An 18,174-nucleotide genomic window follows, 5' to 3' on the forward strand; every position below is an offset into this window, starting at 1 on the left:
GGAAAGTACGTTTCTAAGGTTTCTCTCAACAAGTCCCTTGACTTAATCACCTCTCTGTACACATTATAAAATACACACACCTCAGAGCCACTGAGAAGATGAAATAAATCCATAGTCATGAAGACACTTTGAAAAATAAATGGTAACAATTTCTAACGCGACTCCATGGCCGCCTCACCTAGCGGACAGTCCACCGGGAAATGGGCCTGAGGAGGCACTGCACGTCGAGGTGTCACCTGAGAGAGGCCCCCCAACCCATGTCACATCACAGATGTGAGAGTCTCAGGGACAGGAGGGCGGCAGAGGCTGACCCTGGAGAGGCTAGACAGTGTCCCCTCCTGCCCTGTGAAGACCCTGGTCCCTGCAGGGCTGTCTCCAGCCTCATGGGAAGTGCACAGGTGCCCAGAGGATGCCCCCCCATAGGATAGGCTAGACTCACCGCGGAGGCGGCTTGCTTGTGTCACAGGACCGAGACGGGAGCTGACACCCCCATCCTGCCGTCCACCCCCCTGGGATGGGGGCTCCTGGGGAAGTTCATTCACTCGTGCAGTAAACCAGGCCTGTGCCCGCACTCACCATCTGTACACACTCCATCAGCGGCAGCCGCACTGCCTGGTTTCCGCTCAGCGACACCACGCAGGCTGGAGTCTCGGGAGTGGCCTGCAGGAGGGCGACCACAGCCTCCACCCCCATGCGGCTGGCCTGGAAACAACGTCACAACGGTCAGAGCTGGCCCTCCACCTGCCTGGAGCCCAGCTTGCTGTCCTAGGCAGAGGCCTGCCTGGTTTAGACAAAACCAGCTGCATCCTCAGCTTCCCCCTAGCTTCTCCTGCCCCGAGTCTCTGTTAGTCACTCAGTCCTTCCCGCTTACTTCTAACCCCACTCCAAAAAAGAGCTCAACTCCAGTAAGAACCAGCCACTGGGGCAGGGGGCTCACAGGCGTGCAAAGCAGGAAACGGAGACTGCACTCTGGGTCTCTGTGGTCCCTGGGTCCATTTCTAGAACCTGCACATGAACACTGCCTTTCCACCTTCTGGGTGTTGTCCCCCATGTTTGGTGGGGTCTCCCAGTGGGTGGCTGGGGGCCAAGGAACCCCGTTGGTGAGTAGGTCTCCCAAGGACTTCAGGGAAAAGCCATCCAGCACTGTAGGCAGAGATGTCCTTCACTGATGGCTCCACCATGTCACCCAGTCTTCATAGCAACCTGGTCCCTTTGCGATCCCAGAAGCTTTCCTTGCCTTGGGACATGCCTGGCCAGCTCCAGCCTCACTCACCAGAATCCTGTCAAAAGCTGACGGCGTCCCGCCTCTTTGCACGTGTCCAAGGATGGTCACTCGCGTGTCGTAGCCCAGCTGCGTGACCACGAGCTGAAGAGAAACCAGACATACCCGGGCATATCATCTTGTCCAGGACAGGGGGCTGGGAAGTGGAGAAGGTCTATACCCTTTATGCACATCTACATGCAAGAATGTCCTAGTTTCTAAATTTTACTTCCTGAAAGAATGTTAACAGCTTGCCAAAATCACTTTAAAAAAAAAAGAGAGAGAGAGAGAATGCTTTAACTGCAGGTAAAACCATTGTCTCTCCTACTTTGCCAGTGAACGTAACTAAAACAGGTTTTTAAAAATACTATTTCTATAGCTTGTATTTAAAAGCATGGATGCTTTATAAAAATGTCAACTTTTCCATGAATCGCCTTAAATTTGTAAGGTTGTATTTGAAAAGCACAGCACAGTAACTCCAGGCATCCCCTCAGGCCAGGGCCACGAGAACCCAGCCGGGTGGCCAGGCCAGGTCCCGTGTCCCCAGTGGCCCTCATTTACTCTATGAAAACGTCAGGGCTGGGGCGTGGGAATCCCATGGTCACCCCATGGTCACCCCTGGCTCTCATCCTCCACAGTCCAATCTCAAGTTAAGTGGGTAAGAAAATCTTTGCTCCGATCGTACTCATTACTTCTGTAAATACCAGCAGACAACTGTCACAGATCTCTTGATATTTTAATCACCAGGTAAACAGCTGGTTGGGGGCACAGAAAAGGCGGAGATGCCAACTTGCAAAGCCACACTGAGAATGTGTCTCCCCTAATGGGCAGCTTCCACCAGAGCCCATGGGCATTTCCCAGCGCTGCGGCCAGAACCTGCTGGGTTACCTGGGTGACCGGGAGCCCAGTCAGTCCCTCCCAGGCTGGACAAGCCAGTGGCAGACAAGCAGCCCTGCAGCCACAGGAGCATGGGGCCGGCCCCCCATGGGGTGGAGGGGCGGTCACTAAGGCTAGCAGAGCACTTCCTCTGTGAGTAAGGCTCAGCTGATTCTCCAGCAGGAGAGAGGATGACTGTGCTGACCCCCTGGCTCCTGGAACCTTCTAACCCCGCCCAATCTCATGTCCTCTGTCTCTGTTGGGAGAGCCTGGAGCCTTCGGGAATACTCCTGACAGTATTCCAGAGGCATGGGCTCCCTAGAAGTCAGGAGCTGCGAGATCCTGCCAGTGAAGCCACAGTCATCATGAAAGTATTTTCAACCATTAAGAAGAACAGGAATACTTACCTAACAGCACCCCGCTCCAAACCTCACCATACCCAAGTGCTGGAACCGCCCACTGTCAGGCAGGTACGGCGTAGAGCACACTCACCTCCTTGATCTGCTCTGAGGTGATGGGCTTGTTCTGGGTGTCGATGGCCCCTTCGGCCACAATGATGATGTTCAACCTTTTCTTCCGGGCACGGTTCTAGGAGATGGAAGAAGAAACCCTCAGATGCCTAAACCACTGTGAACAGGGGCCTCTGCCCAACTGATTGGGCTCTCTCCAGGGACACACGGTCACCCGGTTTCATCAGCAGCGCTTCCAAAGGACACGAGCAGGTCCAGGTGCCTGGGGTGAGAAGGTGGGACAGGTTGGCAGGAGGTCAAAAGCCCCCAGTGCCTCTGACCCGGACCCCCAGATAGTGATGAGTCCTGAGGCTGGACTCCCGGGTCTCTCCTACAGACGAGGCCTGCCGGCTCCCCTAGAAGACAGCTTCCTGTCATCTCCCTTGGAACCCGGCCCCAGCCTGGCCTTCACAAAGCAGAGAACTGCCCACATTCCAAGGCCAGAAGCAAGGGACAGTAGGCTCACGGGTTACTTCAGTGCTCACGGTCACCCCTGGACCTGTGCAGCTGACTCCAGCCTCAAAGGGGTGAGTTGTCCCAGTTCTATGTGCATGCGCGCCAAGTTGCTCAGTCGTATCCAACTCTGCCACCCCATGGACTGCAGCCGGCCAGGCTCCTCTGTCCATGGGATTCTCCAGGCAAGAATCCTGGAATGGGTAGCTCATCCCTCCTCCAGGGGATCTTCCCAATCAGTGCTATAATTCAAGAGCCAATGCAGACTTTAGAGTATTACAAAAAATATATCTTAGGATTGTAGTCTTCCCTTCTCCAGGGGATCTTCCCGACCTAGGGATAAACTTCCCAGCCAAGGGATAGCTTTCCAAGTCTCTTATACAGTTTTTGAGTCAAAGCGTATTTCATTAGTTGCTGGAAATCTTCTCTTGGAAACCATCACCTTGAAGGGGACGGCAATGTCTCATGGATCATGGGTCCTGGTCGCATGCAGTGTTTATGTGCTTGCTGAATATGATAACTGGCCTTTGCCATAGGTTTCCATTTTTTGCCTACAGAACAGGATGAGATGGTCATGAAAATAAGAGAAGAGAAAGTCCACACACTGGGGTGGGGTTTCTGTCCTGAAAGCCACCCTTGTTTTCCGTGAGGCCTCACAAAGGAAATCTGCCTGACACCAGTGACCCACAGTGTGAGACGAGCACAGTCCACAGAGAAAAGAAAGGCCTGAGCCAAACCCACAGTGAGGCCAGCACTGGGAGGGGGACCCTCTCCGGGGAGCTAGCTGTCGGGGCCCGGCCCGCTGAGAGCTGCAGGACTCGGGGGGGAGCCGACTCCCAGGCCTCCTGCCCCTTTTCCAAGGGGACAGCGGCGCTGTGTTCCCCAGACCCCGGCTCTCACATGGCCTCTTCCAGGGATGGCTGAGCGCCCGCTTTGCACGAGTGGCTCAAAAGCTCAGCTGCTTCTCCCTCGCCTGTCTCTGCCGCAGCAGAAGGTGGATGGATGGGACGCCCCCAGGTCACAGCCACAAGCCCGAAGCCACTCTGAGCAGAGAGCCTCCACGGGCCGAAAGCCCCTTGACGTGGAACATGCCCACGGCCACCACGCTGCAGGCCGGGCAGTGCGACCAGAGGCCGGCAGCCACGGGGGCAGAAGGCGAGTTACCTCTGAGAGCTTGACACACATGTTTTCCTGCCAGCCTTCCTCCGGTGGGGACTCGGGAAGGAAGACCCAGTCGGCCCCGCAGGCCAGAGCGCTCACCAGGGCCAGGTACCTGCAGGCAGAGAGCGAGGGTTTCACGAGGCATTGGGGCTGGGCGCCCCTGCCCAGGACAGCCCCACAGACAGGACATGCCCCTCCTGGGATGCTTGAGCTGGGGTGTGGGGCTCCCTGGGGACCTCCCACCCTGACTGCGTCCATGTGTCCATACCCGCAATGTCTCCCCATCACCTCCAGGACGAAGGTCCGCTGGTGGCTGGAGAGAGACAGAGGAGCATCCACTTAGCACGGATGGGCAGACGGCAGGGCCCCAGCTGTCCCCCTCATACGACCCACACTGCACACAAACAAACACCATGGGGAGTGTGTTTCAAGCTCTCCTGAGTGAAGGGGCTGCAGCAGTGAGCGCTCCTGGTTGTGTTCTTGTGCCAGGCACGCTCACACCACCAGGACATGTGTCGAGGGTTCCACTGGGCAGTCAGGCTTCTCTGGCCAGAACCACAGGCCGGATGTCCCCGCATCAGCTCAGCAGACGAGAGCAAAGGAGTCAGGTCTGCACCCTGGGACCATGGCCTTTCCACAAAGAGGAAACTAATTGCCACCAGTAACCTTGGGAACCCAAATGGGGGCTGAGGTTTGTCTCCAGCCACGGTTCCCCAGGCGTGGCCCTGAGAAGGCGGCAAGTGGCTCGTCCAAGACAGAGGCACATGTTCCACTGTATCTCTCACTTGACATTCGTGAAGGTGCTTTGGAAGCCTGAGGGAGCCAGGGAAGGCGTAATGGGAAAGGTTCAGCCCTGAGCCTACAACCCAGAACATGGGGTCACTCCTCATCCATCGCGGGAACCCCAGGTGAGGAGGGTGCAGGGTGGAGGCTTGCCCAGCTCTGACCAGGGCTGTGCAAACCTGGGGCTCTACGGTCCGCCATTCCTGCAGGGGAGCTTTGTGCAGGACTTGACGTAATCATGACTTATTTTTTTCATTTTTCTAAATTCTCTGCAATAAATGCGTTTCTTTTACAATTAGAAAGCAGTGACTCTTAAAAATTGAAAATAAAGAGTAAACGAGGAAAACCGCTGATTGCACCAATACAAAACTGTTTCTAATATCAAGCGACAAGGCTTGTGGAACTTTCCGGAGCTGGCTCTGAGGTCTACACAGCCTCTCCCGCTGGTCCCCGCGTCCCCCACCTCTGGGCAGTTGTCATGATGGCGTCCACCACCTCGATGATGCGGTGTAGGGCCGAGTCTGTGCCGATGGTCATGTCGGTGCCGCAGAAGTCGTTGTCGATGGAGCCCACCATTCCCACCACATTGAGGTGCCCGTGCTTCTGCACCTGCTCCGTGCTGATTTTGCCTGTGTGGGGACAAGCCGCACACCCGAGATGATGCGGGGGAGTGCGTGCTCCTACACGCATCTCCTACCCACCATGTCACGCCCATGGGACCTAACCCTGCACACTGACGGACATAAGAGCCAGATGGAGGTGGAGGCGAGCACACAGAGGGGAACAGTCACCTGACACCCAGACAGGAGCACCAGCCCAGGAACAGACGCTGGAGCAGGGAAGGAGTGTACACAGAGACGGGGGGAAAAGATGCGACTTCTGTCTGACAGCAGCCTGGCTCTGACTGTGGCGGGTCACCATGCCAGAAGCCAGTCCTCAAGGATGCGGTACAACTGGTACCCTGACTCCTGACAGGCCTGTGGGGCCCCATTATTTCATAGATGTACTTGGCATTCTCAGGACAGACCACCAGGGTTGGCAGAGCTGCTTAAATGGACCACAAAGGTCAAGGTCAAGGTGGGGGCAGCGATGCTCCCCCCACCCAAGTCACCACCATGGCCACCTGCCTCACACCAGACGTGGTGCAGAAGCATCACGAGGCCCCTGGTGCTGGCGTGAGAGCACCCTCCATTCCCCAGACAGACTTCACAGAACATGTGGGTCGTCGCTTTAGTTCAAGCTTATGCCTTTCACAAGGTTGCTATTAATATTACTTCAGTTTGTTTCCACTGGTCATATTTTAAATTAAAATGGAATTACATAAAGCCACATTTAAAAGATAAAAATCACAGGATATATAGGATTCTTGAACATCCTTTCCTACACAGCTTCGGAGGTGATAAAGGACCAAGTCTTGTACCAGTGACTGGAGGGACCCCAGGGGAGCTGGCAGGGGCAGCCGCAGGTGTCTGAGGGCTGGTGTGAGCGGGGCCACCCTCGTGGCCAGGTGGCTTCAGCGTGAGTCCCTGACCCTCCTCTGTAAAGCGGGGATCAGCACAGAAGCTCCAGATGGTTATCCTGAGCGGGCACAAAACCACCAGGGTCAAAGTGGAGCCATGCCTGGCACATAGGATATTAGAATAAATGTTATTCTTATAATCACTTTTGTTATTATCTGAGCCACAAATCTGAGTCCTGAGATGGCAGCTTTGAGGTCTGCAGCACCGCCAGCAACAAACACCTGTGGAACAGTTCATGGGGCAGGATGTCAGCAGTGGGAGCGCTGACGGGGAGGGGTGGGCGGCAGAGACACACCGTCGCGGGCCAGCTCTTCCAGCAGCCCGCTCCACTCCGTCTGGAAGATGTGGGCCCCGGTGAGGCTGCCGTCCCCGCCGATCACACACAGGCTGGTGATGCCCAGCTGAACCAAGTTACATGCGGCCTTCAGGCGGCCTTCCCGAGTACGGAAGTCCTGGCAGCGGGCACTGCCGATGATGGTCCCTCCCTGGAAGAGAAAGAAACCTGTTTATCTGTCTCCTCCCAACTGCACAGACCCCTGAACACGTGCGTGCTGGGTGTAAACACAGGACTTGGCGTAGATCTCCTGCCTTTCGTCTTTTCAGTTGATCAACCGTAGAAGTTTGGAGTCTTTCCATTTTTAGCTCCGAACTGGAATTCAATGGCTAAAGACGCAGGACCACTCCCACGGGGGACAGAGTAGGGCAGGAAAACAAGGATGCAGCCATCAGCTAAACGCACGGAGCAGAGAGAAGTCCATAAGAGGAGGACGGCCATCCCATGGGGAGGGGGGGAACCCGCACGCTCTCTGAGCCCAAGGCGGGCCAGGGCCGCTCACAAGCCATGGCCAGAGAAACCCCATGTCCAGCAGCCCCAGGCAACACGGCTGCCCTTCTCAGTCGGGCTCACCACAAGCGCCAGCAAAACAGAAATCTGAGTTCTGGCCATTCCCCACAGGAGCAACCAGAAAATTACTGCTTAGGGACACTTAATAGCCACAAGGAAGGACTGCTGGGCATTAAATAATACCTGCCCTCAAAAAATCCAGGGGTAACTGATCAAAAACAATTAAAAACAGGGCAAACTGTCAAGAAAAAAATATCAGCTACGTACAGTTCACGATGTTAAAGCACATGAGGAATGGCTCAATATGGGAAATTACCAGAGATGAGAAGATCAAAACAGCAATGAGGTATCACCTCAGAGAAACGGAAAAGGACACTTAAAAATCCACAGAAGTACACTGTCGGGGTAAGAACGGCGGACCCTTTAATGATGCTGGTGGATGGAGCTGGTAACAGCAATATGGAAGTGCATTTAGAAGGCATTACTATAAACAAACAGAGCTGCCCTGTGATCTGGCTGTCCCACTCTTAAGAGCATCTGAGGAAAAAACCAGACTTGGAGAAAACCATGCACCCAGGCAGGCAGGGCAGCAGCTTTACCACAGCGAAGACGAGGAAGGAAACAGACTGTGCCCAGATGAGCGGATAAAAACAAGTGATACACGTACACAATGGAGTATGACTCAGCCGTGAAAAAGAACGAAAGCATGCCATTTGCAGGAGCACGTGCAATCTCAGGATAATCATACTAAGTGAAGTAAGAATCAGAGAGACAAAACTCCAAGGTGCCACGAGCAAGCGGAATCTAAAAATGGTGACAAATGAACTCCTTCAGAAAGCAGAACCAGCCTCACAGACTTAGAAACGTATGGTTAGCAAGAGGGAAAGGTGGTTGGCAGGGAGAAACCAGCAGGTTGAGGTTATCTGATAAATAATGGTGTATATATATTAATCAAAAAAACCCAACTGTATAGCGCAGGAACCCTATAAAACACTGAGTAATAACTGATATGGGAAGAGAACCAGAAAAACATATATACATATGACTAAGTACAAGTGAGTTTGGGTAAACTCCGGGAGTTGGTGATGGACAGGGAGGCCTGGAGTGCTGCGATTCATGGGGTTGCAAAGAGTCGGACACGACTGAACGACTGAACTGAACTGAACTGAAGTACAAGTGAATCAAGTGGCTGTACACCTAAAAAAAACCACACAACATGGTAAATCACCTATATACTCCCATTCAAAACAAACAGTCAAAGAAGAAAGAAACGCGGGCTCTGTCCCCCTCAGGCCTTGGTGACCCAGGGTGGGGTCACACCCCTGGAGCCTGAGCACTTGAGTCCCCAGGCTGGACCGTCCTGGGCTGAGGGAGTGGGAGGACGTGCCGGTCCACGAGGCCTCCCCGATGGACCCTCTGCACGAGCTGCGGTCTCAGATGCAGGGGGTGGTCCCTCCTGCAGAGTCCAGGCCTCCTGCCCCCACAGGAAGGGGCGGCTTCAGGGCTACAGGAGCTCTGGGCAGTCCCCTGGGCTTCATGGCTCTGCTGCTGGGGTTCCCACCTCCAGCCTCCTTCCTGAGGGCCCCCCAACCCACGGATGACAGCACCCTCCCCAGACTGCTGTTACAGGAATGGGGAGGTGTTCGGGGGACAAAGGGTAAGGGAGGGAAGTCAGGAGACACAGCCTTGGGTGTTTCCTCTGACACATTCACTCTAAGCTGACCAGGTCAGCTTCCCGAGAAACCAGAGTTGGGCATGGAGAAATGCTGCCGCCTTGTGACCCTTTTTGTAACAACACCTTGAAAATAGGCCCTGCCGCTGCTGCTGCTAAGTCGCTTCAGTCGTGTCCGACTCTGTGCGACCCCATAGACAGCAGCCCACCAGGCTCCCCCGTCCCTGGGATTCTCAAGGCAAGAACAGTGGAGTGGGGTGCCATTTCCTTCTCCAATGCATGAAAGTGAAAAGTGAAAGTGAAGTTGCTCAGTCGTGTCTGACTCTTGGTGACCCCACGGACTGCAGCCTACCAGGCTCCTCCATCCGTGGGATTTCCCAGGCAAGAGTACTGAGTGGGTTGCCATTGCCTTCTCCGGAAAATAGGCCCTGCTGGGCTCTTAATGTTCTAGAGAGCTTGGGGCTGGAAAGGACACCTGCCCTCAACAAATGCCCTGGTGTAAATCATCAGAAAAGATTTCACAACAGGGCTGGTTTTCAAGAAGCCAATGTCAAGAGGTAAACTGTACTCACATAAATAAAAAGAGCATGGCAAGATACCCCACATCAGTTATCAACACAGAAATGCAAATGAAAACTACAATGAGGATTCACCTCACATCTGTCAGAAGGGCCATTACAAAGATCTACAAAGAACAAATGCTGCAGAGGGCCTGGGGGACCCGAGAATCCACCTCCACTCTTCGTGGGGTGTAAACACGTGCAGCCTTTATGAGAACAGCATGTAGGTTCCTTAAAAAAACCTACAGGAGCCAGTAATCCCACCCCTGGGCTTAGATACAAGAAATCGCCATGCAAACTGACACGCGCACCCTGTCTTCAGGGCAGCACTCTACAAGAGCCAAGACACTGAATCCACCAACATGTCCAGCGACAGAAAAATGACGTCTAAGTGCCACCTCCGTACCATAGAGGACGCTTAGTCATATTAGTGAGGAAAATGTCATTCGCAGAAGCAAGAATCAGCTGAGGGATAAGTTGATGTAACCCAGAGCAGGTTTGCCCTGTGTGAATTCTATTCACATGTACATATGTACATGTGAGCTGATGTAACCCGGAGCAGGACAAGCATCCTGTCTTTTACAGGGGAAATGAATAAATCCATGCAAGAGCACTAACTTACACAGAAAGACAGCATTAGAAAACAGAATTACGGTTAATAAAAACCTAGGTGGACGGATAAACTAGGAGGTTAAGACTCACACATACACATACTATGTATCAAACAGATGATCAAAGACGACCTACTGCAGAGCACAGGGAACTGTTCTGAACACAGTACAACCCACATGGGAGAAGAACCCCATAGAGAACAGACACAGGTCTGCTGCTGCTGCTAAGGCGCTTCAGTTGTGTCCGACTCTGTGCAACCCCATAGACGGCAGGCCACCAGGCTCCCCCGTCCCTGGGATTCTCCAGGCAAGAACACTGGAGTGGGTTTCCACTGCCTTCTCCAATGCATGAAAGTGAAAAGTGAAAGTGAAGTCGCTCAGTCGCATCCGACTCTTAGCGACCCCATGGACTGCAGCCCACCAGGCTCCTCCATCCATGGGATTTTCCAGGCAAGAATACTGGACATAGGTCTGTGTATTACTAAAAGAAGGTCCTATACCACCTAAAAGCAACACCAGATCAACCCTACTCTAACAGAATATAAAAATGAACTTATCAGGGAAAAAGAAAAGAGTGTTGGGCATGAAGAGATGCTGCCACCTGGCAACAACAACCTCAAAACCTGTGCAGACGGGCTCTTAGTGACACAGGCCTAAGGGGCTTGCCCAGTCCCCATCTCGCAGAGAGAGATATGCTTCATCTAAATTACTTCACCTGATTAATGACTGTCACTTATAACTTTATTGCTACTTCTGTCTCGGGCATTCCTTTGGAAATGGTGCATGGATTCATTACATATTCTAAGGTACTACTGATGATAAGATAAAGTCAAGCATGTATCTGCTGATACTTTTTAAGTTGACCTGTCTCTATATTTAGAAATGTCTTCCCTGATGGCTCAGAAGGTGAAGAATCTGCCTGCAAAGCAGGAGATCCACGTTGGATCCCTGGGTTGGGAAGATCCCCTGGAGAAGCAAATGGCAACCCACTCAGTATTCTTGGCTTTAGAATTCCATGGACAGAGGAACCTGGCAGGCTACGGTCCATGGGCTCGCAAACAGTCAGACACCACTGAGTTACTTTTACCTCAAGGGGCTGTTAGTTAAAAAAAATACCACCTGCCCTCCACAAATGTCCTGAGGGTAGTCACTGAAATAGAATTCACACAGGGCAAACCTTCAAGAAGCCAATTCCAAGAGGTAAGAGTCACTCACACTGTTTAAAAAAATCACAAGAAAAGATTTCAACATCGTTTAAATTTTTTGAGAAATGCACATCAAAATTACAACAAAGCATCACCTCACATGGGTCAGAATGGCCATTGGCAAAAAGCCTGCCAAGAAGAACTGCTGCAGAAGGTGTGGAGGAAACAGAGCCCATCTACGAGGAAGCTGGGAACCTAAACTGGGAAGAGTCAAAGGGCGGACAGTGTGCAGGTCCTTAAACAATTACAACCAGGATGAAATGAGAGGATTCCACAACACTGCATACAATAATTAACTTGGAATAGATGCAAGATCTAAACGTAAGGATCCTAGAAAAACTCTTCAGAAAAATACAGGCAGCACACACTTTGAAATTTATGGCAGCAAGTTCTTTATGGATCCACAACTCAGAATCATGAAAATAAAACAAAAATCAACATACAGAACCTAATTACCCTTCAAAGAGTTTGCACAGGAAGGAAACCATAAAAAGACAACCATCAAAATGGGAAAAAAAATTTGCAAAAGGATGTTACCCCCAAATAATTAATCTCCAGCACACACAAACATTTGATGCAACTCAGTAACAACAAACACAATGCAAAGACAAATGGGCCAAAGAACTAAAGGGACATTTCTGCCAAGAAGGCATACAGATGGCCATAAAGGTGGGGAAAAGATGGCCAGCATCACTGATTATTCGAGAAATGCAAGTCAAAAGTCCAATGAGGTATCACCTCACACCTGTCAGAATGGCTATCACGAAAAATCTGCAGGAGTAAAAGAGGGTATGGATTAGGGAAACCCTTCTACACTGTTGGTGGGAAGGTAAATCAGTACCTGCACTACGGGGACCGCAGGGAAGGTCTTTAGAAAGCTGAGCACCAAAGTCCTTTGTGATCCAGCTTTCCCAGGCCGGGGCGCAATCCAACACCTGAGCCCCAGTGATCATGGCAGCACTCTGTACACCAGCCAAGTAAGGGAAGCAACCCAAGTGCCGACGGACGGACGCACGGACACACAGATGGGGTCCAAACACAGAATGCAATGTACTCAGCCACAGGAAGAGATGAAATATGGCCATGTCCAGCCACGAGAAAGGAAGTAGGGCTGACCATACTAAGTGAAATCATAAAGACAGGGAAAGTCATACGCCATGTATCACTCCCAGGATACATCAAAACGCAGATACAAATGACTTCTTCACAAAACAGAAACAGCCTCACAGACTTACAAAAGCAACCTATGGCTGCTAAAAGGGAAAGGTGCTGGGCAGGAAGAAATTAGGTTGAGATTATTTTATAAATACTAGTGTGTTTATGTTACTCAGCAAAAACCAGCTGATCAGTACAAGTAACCCTACTCAACACTTCGTAATAACAGACATGGGAAGAGACCCAGAATAACACATGCACAACTATGTACAAGTGAATCAAGTTACTACACCTTTAAAAAATAGCCATACAACATTACAGATCACCTATATACTCCCATTCAAAACAAACATTAATGTGAAAAAAGGAAAAAAGAAAGAGAAACGCGGGCTCTGTCCCCCTCAGGCCTTGGTGACCTGGGCTGGGGTCACACCCCTGGAGCCCAAGCACTTGGGTCCCCAGGCTGGACCGTCCTGGGCTGAGGGAGTGGGACGACATGCTGGCCCACGAGCCCTCCCCGATGGACCCTCTGCACGAGCTGTGGTCTCAGATGCAGGGGGCAGTCCCTCCTGCAGAGTCCAGGCCTCCTGCCCCCACAGGAAGGGGCGGCTTCAGGGCTGCAGGAGCTCTGGACAGTCCCCTGGGCTTCATAGCTCTGCTGGTGGGGTTCCCACCTCCAGCCTCCTTCCTGAGGACCCCCTCAACCCACGGATGACAGCACCCTCCCCAGACTGCTGTTGCAGGAATGGGGAGGTGTTCGGGGAACAAAAGGTAAGGGAGAGAAGTCAGGAGACACAGCCTTGGGTGTTTCCTCTGACATATTCACTCTAAGGGATGACCAGGAACAGGACTTTCCCTAAAGTCAGCTTCCAGAGAAACCAGAGTTGGGTGTGGAGAAAAGCTGCTGCCTTTTGTAACAACACGTTGAAAATAGGCACTGCTGGGGTCTTCATGTTCAAGAGTCATCGGGGCTGGAAATGAGACCTGTGCTCAATATATTTCCTGGAGAAAATCATCAGAAAAGATCACGACAGGGCCGACTTCCAATAAGCCAATGCTGCTGCTGCTAAGTTGCTTCAGTCATGTCCGACTCTGTGCACCTCCATAGACAGCAGCCCACCAGGCTCTCCCGTCCCTGGGATTCTCCAGGCAAGAACACTGGAGTGGGTTGCCATTTCCTTCTCCTGGAAAAGGAGAAGGAAGCCAATGATACTCACCAAATAAAAAGAGCATGGTAAGATACTCCACATCACTGATTATTAGAGAAATGCAAATGGAAACTACAATGAGGTGCCATTCACACCTTTCAGGACTGCCGGCACCAAAAAGATCTACAGGGAATAAGTGCTGCAGAGGGCCTGGGGGATGGGGGTCTGCCTACACTCTCAGTGGGGTGTAAGCAGGTGCAGCCACTAGGGAGAGCATTGTGGACGTTCCTGAAGAAATGAAAATCAGACTTCCCGTGTGATAGGGCAATCCCACACCTAGGCGTACTTGGGGAAAAAACAATAATTCACGAAGAAACACACGCTCGATTTTCACTGCAGCAACCTAAATGTCCATCTACAGAGGAATGGATAAAGATGTGGTACGCATATGCGATGGAATATAGTCAGCCATAAGAAGCAGTGAAATAATGTGATTTGCAGACAAGTGGATGGACCTAGAGATTGTATTACAGAGTGAGGTCAGAAAAGAAAAACAAATACAGTATTGCTTATACAAGGAATCTAGAAAAATGATACAAATGAACTTATCTGCAAGGCGGAAATAGTAAGAGGTGTGGTGAACAAACTTATGATTACGGTGAAGGAGGGGGAGATGAACTGGGAGACTGGGATTGACCCATATAAGCTACTGATACCATGTTTAAAATAACTATTGAGAACCTACTGTATAACACAGAGAACTCTACTCAGTGCTCTTGGTGACCCGAATGGGAAGGAAACCCAAAAAAGAGGGGGGTCCTTGTAAACATATTATAACTAATTCACTTTGCACAGCAGAAACACAACATTGTAGAACAACTGTATGCCAATAAAAATTCTAAAAAACTCAAGGCAAGTCACAGATTAATATTAACACATACATTTCAAAAGATCAAACCGCAAGTAAAACACTTGTCATGAAGTCCATTCTTTCCACATAATCTCTTTATTTCTTAATCAACTTGGAGCCTTCACTGAGCTGCATTGTTCCTGGAATTTATTGGGCATGACATATTCGGGCAGGCTTCTTTACAATTCCGTGTAAGAGCTGTTTCGCCTGCAGTCGTAATTACCTCATCGTTGCACATGCCAAGGAAGTCAGCCCTGAGTCAGGGGAGATGCTGTGTCCCCACTAAAGCCACAGCCCTCGGAGGCTGCTGGTCAGGGGCCTTGCCAGGCCACGGTCTCTGATGCCAAATGGCACCCCAAACCCAACAGGCAAAGAGATGCACCACTAAACACTCAGCACCAACAAACCAAAACTGTCTCAACACTGATCTGCTCTTAAAAAAAAAGATCCCCCACAAGTACCACTCGCCATCAAACACAACTTGTTCTTGCAAGGATAAATCCTCAGTATGCAGAGCTTTTTTCAAAAAAAAATTAAATGGAAAATTAAGAACGTATTCTTTTCATGATGCCAGGCAGCACATTCACCTGTTTTAAGTGCTCCTGGAACACAAGCAGGAAAAGCTTCAGACCAGGGAGAACTCAGAGAACGGAGCAGGATGAGCACAGCACGTACCACTTGCAGGATGCTGGAGACGCTCTCCCAGTCAGCTTCCACAATGTTGCTGCCGCCGTCCACCATGCCCTGGTAGCCCTGAGGAGGGAAGGACAGCATTAAGACCAGGTTCAACTGAGTTGACACATTAACCGATCCATGAGTGACGTAAAACAGAAACGCCAGCGACAATGGAGCCGAGTTTCCAGGAGCCCGGAGCTCAGGAGACACCGTGATGCGAGTTATAGGGGAGATGCTAGTGCTCTTCCCAGGGGCAGAACTGTGAGAGAGCCCCTCAGATGCCATCTCCAGTAATGAGAATGTCTGCCCAGACTAACCCAGGGTGCTAGAGACAGACGCATTCTGCCTGCTGTCCTCTGGCTCCCGAGAGATTGAAAAGGGACAGAATGACCCCAACACCATTGGTGATTCCACACAAACTTGCTGAGAACAGTGGTGTCAACCACACCGAGTACAGGAACACATCCGCTCGGTAACCTGGGAGGGCCTCCAGCCGCCGGGTGACCCGCAACTCTCCAGGCACAGGAACAGGGTCTGAAGGCACAGCTGATGCCACGCACCCCCATCCTCCTCACCTTGGGGCTGGTGCCAGCTCATGACCCCGAGCGAGGCTGCAAGCAGGTCTGGACAGCCATGAACGCTTGGCCGGAAGCCCAGAGACAGTGACCTTTCAACTCTAAATGCAGCCCATTTTCCCCACAGAATATGTAAGGTCAACGACGATGGAATTGTTCACTTGCGTCTCTGTCTACGTGACTCACTTTCCAGGGCATTTTACCCCTGAAAAGGAAAAGGTATTGGCTGTTTAGAAAAGTTTATAATAATTATTGTTGTGGATTTCTATCCCCTGGAGAAAGGAATGGCAACCCACTCCAGTATCTGTGCTTGGAGAATTCCATGGACAGAGGAGCCTGTGGGCCACAGTCCATGGGGTCACAAAGAGTCAGACACGACTGAGCGACTAACACTTTCATTTCATTATAGACAGTATAATTACACACATTATATATAGCACATTATACATCAATATTGTACATAAATACATATACACCTGCACGTATGTGTCTAGTCTAGGGTTACACACATGACCTCAGGACAGGCTGGGTCAGGGGTACCCACAGCCCTGCCTTCACGCTGAAGAAGTGGCATTTGCTCCACACACATCTCGGGCCAACTCCAAGGATCACTTTTATCTTTTTGTCCCCATCTCCCTTCTTTCTTTCTGGAAACCACAGAGGGTGTACGTTTTTAGCCTGCTCCATTGAAAGCCCTGAGCCCAGTGCGGCTGTCACCCTGGAACGCGAGGGTGATAAGCCTGAGCGTGATGTGATCCAGGCCTCCTCAAGGAGAGGGAGAGCTTATCAGAGGTGCTATTTCAGTTTTGTCCTGGTATGTCAGCTACCTGAGGCAGGCGCTGTCCTGCACGGCACCCTGCTACTCCAGGAGTGGATGAAAAACCAGGCCCTCTCCCCTTCTGAGGGACTCCAGGGAGCTTGTTTCCACAGAATATTAAAAACAGAGGACAGACAGGCAGCTAGCAGACGGTGGATAGATCATAGATGGCAGGTAATGGGCGAGCTAGGTAGGAGGTAATTGATAGGTGATAGATGGGAGAGGTCAGTAAAAGGCTATGGTTTGGTTTTTCCAGTAGTCATGTACAGATGTTAGAGCTAGACCACAAAGAAAGCTGAGCACTGAAGAACTGATGCTTTCTAACTGTGGTGCTGGAGAAGACTCTTGAGAGTCCCTTGGACTGCAAGGAGATCTAACCAGTCAATCCTAAAGGAAATCAGTCCTGAACATTCATTGGAAGGACAGATGCTAAAGCTGAAGCTCCAGCACTTTGGTGGTATGCTGCTGAAAACTACTCTGTTGGGAGTTGATGATTTCTGAGAATTTAAATATGGATTTAATTTAAAAAAAAAAAACCCTGCAAATCCTTCTGCTCCTAGAGTAAGAACATGGAAAACTGTTCTACAGACCATAACACTTATTCTGAGACTCTCCAGAGAGAGTTTGGTTATTTTGTGCAGCCTAGATACACACAATAAAGAAAGTGACTAAGGAATAGGGGATGAGCTTGCCAGTGTTGCTCTCCAAACCTCTCATTGCACCCATGGGCTGGGCCATAGGAAGTGACTCACCCTGTTAACTGCAAACTTGTTAGGCCCGTGAAACATCTGAAGAAGAACTACCTACTGCGGTTTTAAATTGTCTTTTGCTAACATGGAAGATGTTCCTGAGACAGGAAGACTAGTTTTATACAGATGTTACTATAATTTATCAGTTCTGATGAGCTTTTTCAAGTCTCCTTACAACGTTGAATACTTATTCCAATGTAGCCAGAGCCCAAAATATTTTCTAAAATTCTCTTTTGGAATCCTCCTTTCTGAGCCAGTTCTATGACTCACACAAGAAAAACAAACTGTAAAACCTTTGAAGCTCGCTTAGTTTTGGACCAAAAGTAATACCATCTCATTGGTGCTGGTCATAAGATGACCCAGGAGACCCTCCGCTGTCTGATCCAGCCCAACACCAATCATGCCTGAGGCTCTGAAGCCACCTTAACTCACTATCAGATCAGTTTGAACAAAACAGGCACAGTCTCCCAGCTGGTTATGGAGGAGATGGTGCCACATGGGTATTTTTCAGCATCTGTTAAATCTGTTCTAATAGTGTAAGAGCTGGTCACCTGGGTGGTTTTCTCTTAAAAGAAATCTCACGAGTGCTGTTTAAAGACCCAGAGCGAAATTCCGATCTTGGGCTATGACAAAGTTGGCTTTTAAAAAAATTATTTTGGGGTCATGGCTATATGCGTGCCAGATTTTGGT

At 50.7% G+C, this 18,174-nt stretch overlaps 1 protein-coding gene across 1 annotated transcript in view; it reads right to left on the reverse strand.

The window, feature by feature from the left end:
- The window catches only part of PFKP (phosphofructokinase, platelet), a 52,146-nt gene that overhangs the window by 17,561 nt on the left and 16,411 nt on the right, over window positions 1-18,174 (reverse strand). The window contains exons 3-10 of the mRNA XM_052651197.1: window positions 15,344-15,421; window positions 6,859-7,048; window positions 5,507-5,672; window positions 4,529-4,573; window positions 4,264-4,372; window positions 2,630-2,725; window positions 1,274-1,366; window positions 577-702 (exon numbers count right to left, since the gene is read on the reverse strand). Coding sequence (XP_052507157.1) covers window positions 577-702; window positions 1,274-1,366; window positions 2,630-2,725; window positions 4,264-4,372; window positions 4,529-4,573; window positions 5,507-5,672; window positions 6,859-7,048; window positions 15,344-15,421 — 903 coding nt within the window. The remainder of the gene's footprint in view (window positions 1-576; window positions 703-1,273; window positions 1,367-2,629; window positions 2,726-4,263; window positions 4,373-4,528; window positions 4,574-5,506; window positions 5,673-6,858; window positions 7,049-15,343; window positions 15,422-18,174) is intronic.

The sequence above is a fragment of the Budorcas taxicolor genome, chromosome 13 (assembly GCF_023091745.1).
Source record: "Budorcas taxicolor isolate Tak-1 chromosome 13, Takin1.1, whole genome shotgun sequence".
Classification (NCBI taxonomy): domain Eukaryota; kingdom Metazoa; phylum Chordata; class Mammalia; order Artiodactyla; family Bovidae; genus Budorcas; species Budorcas taxicolor.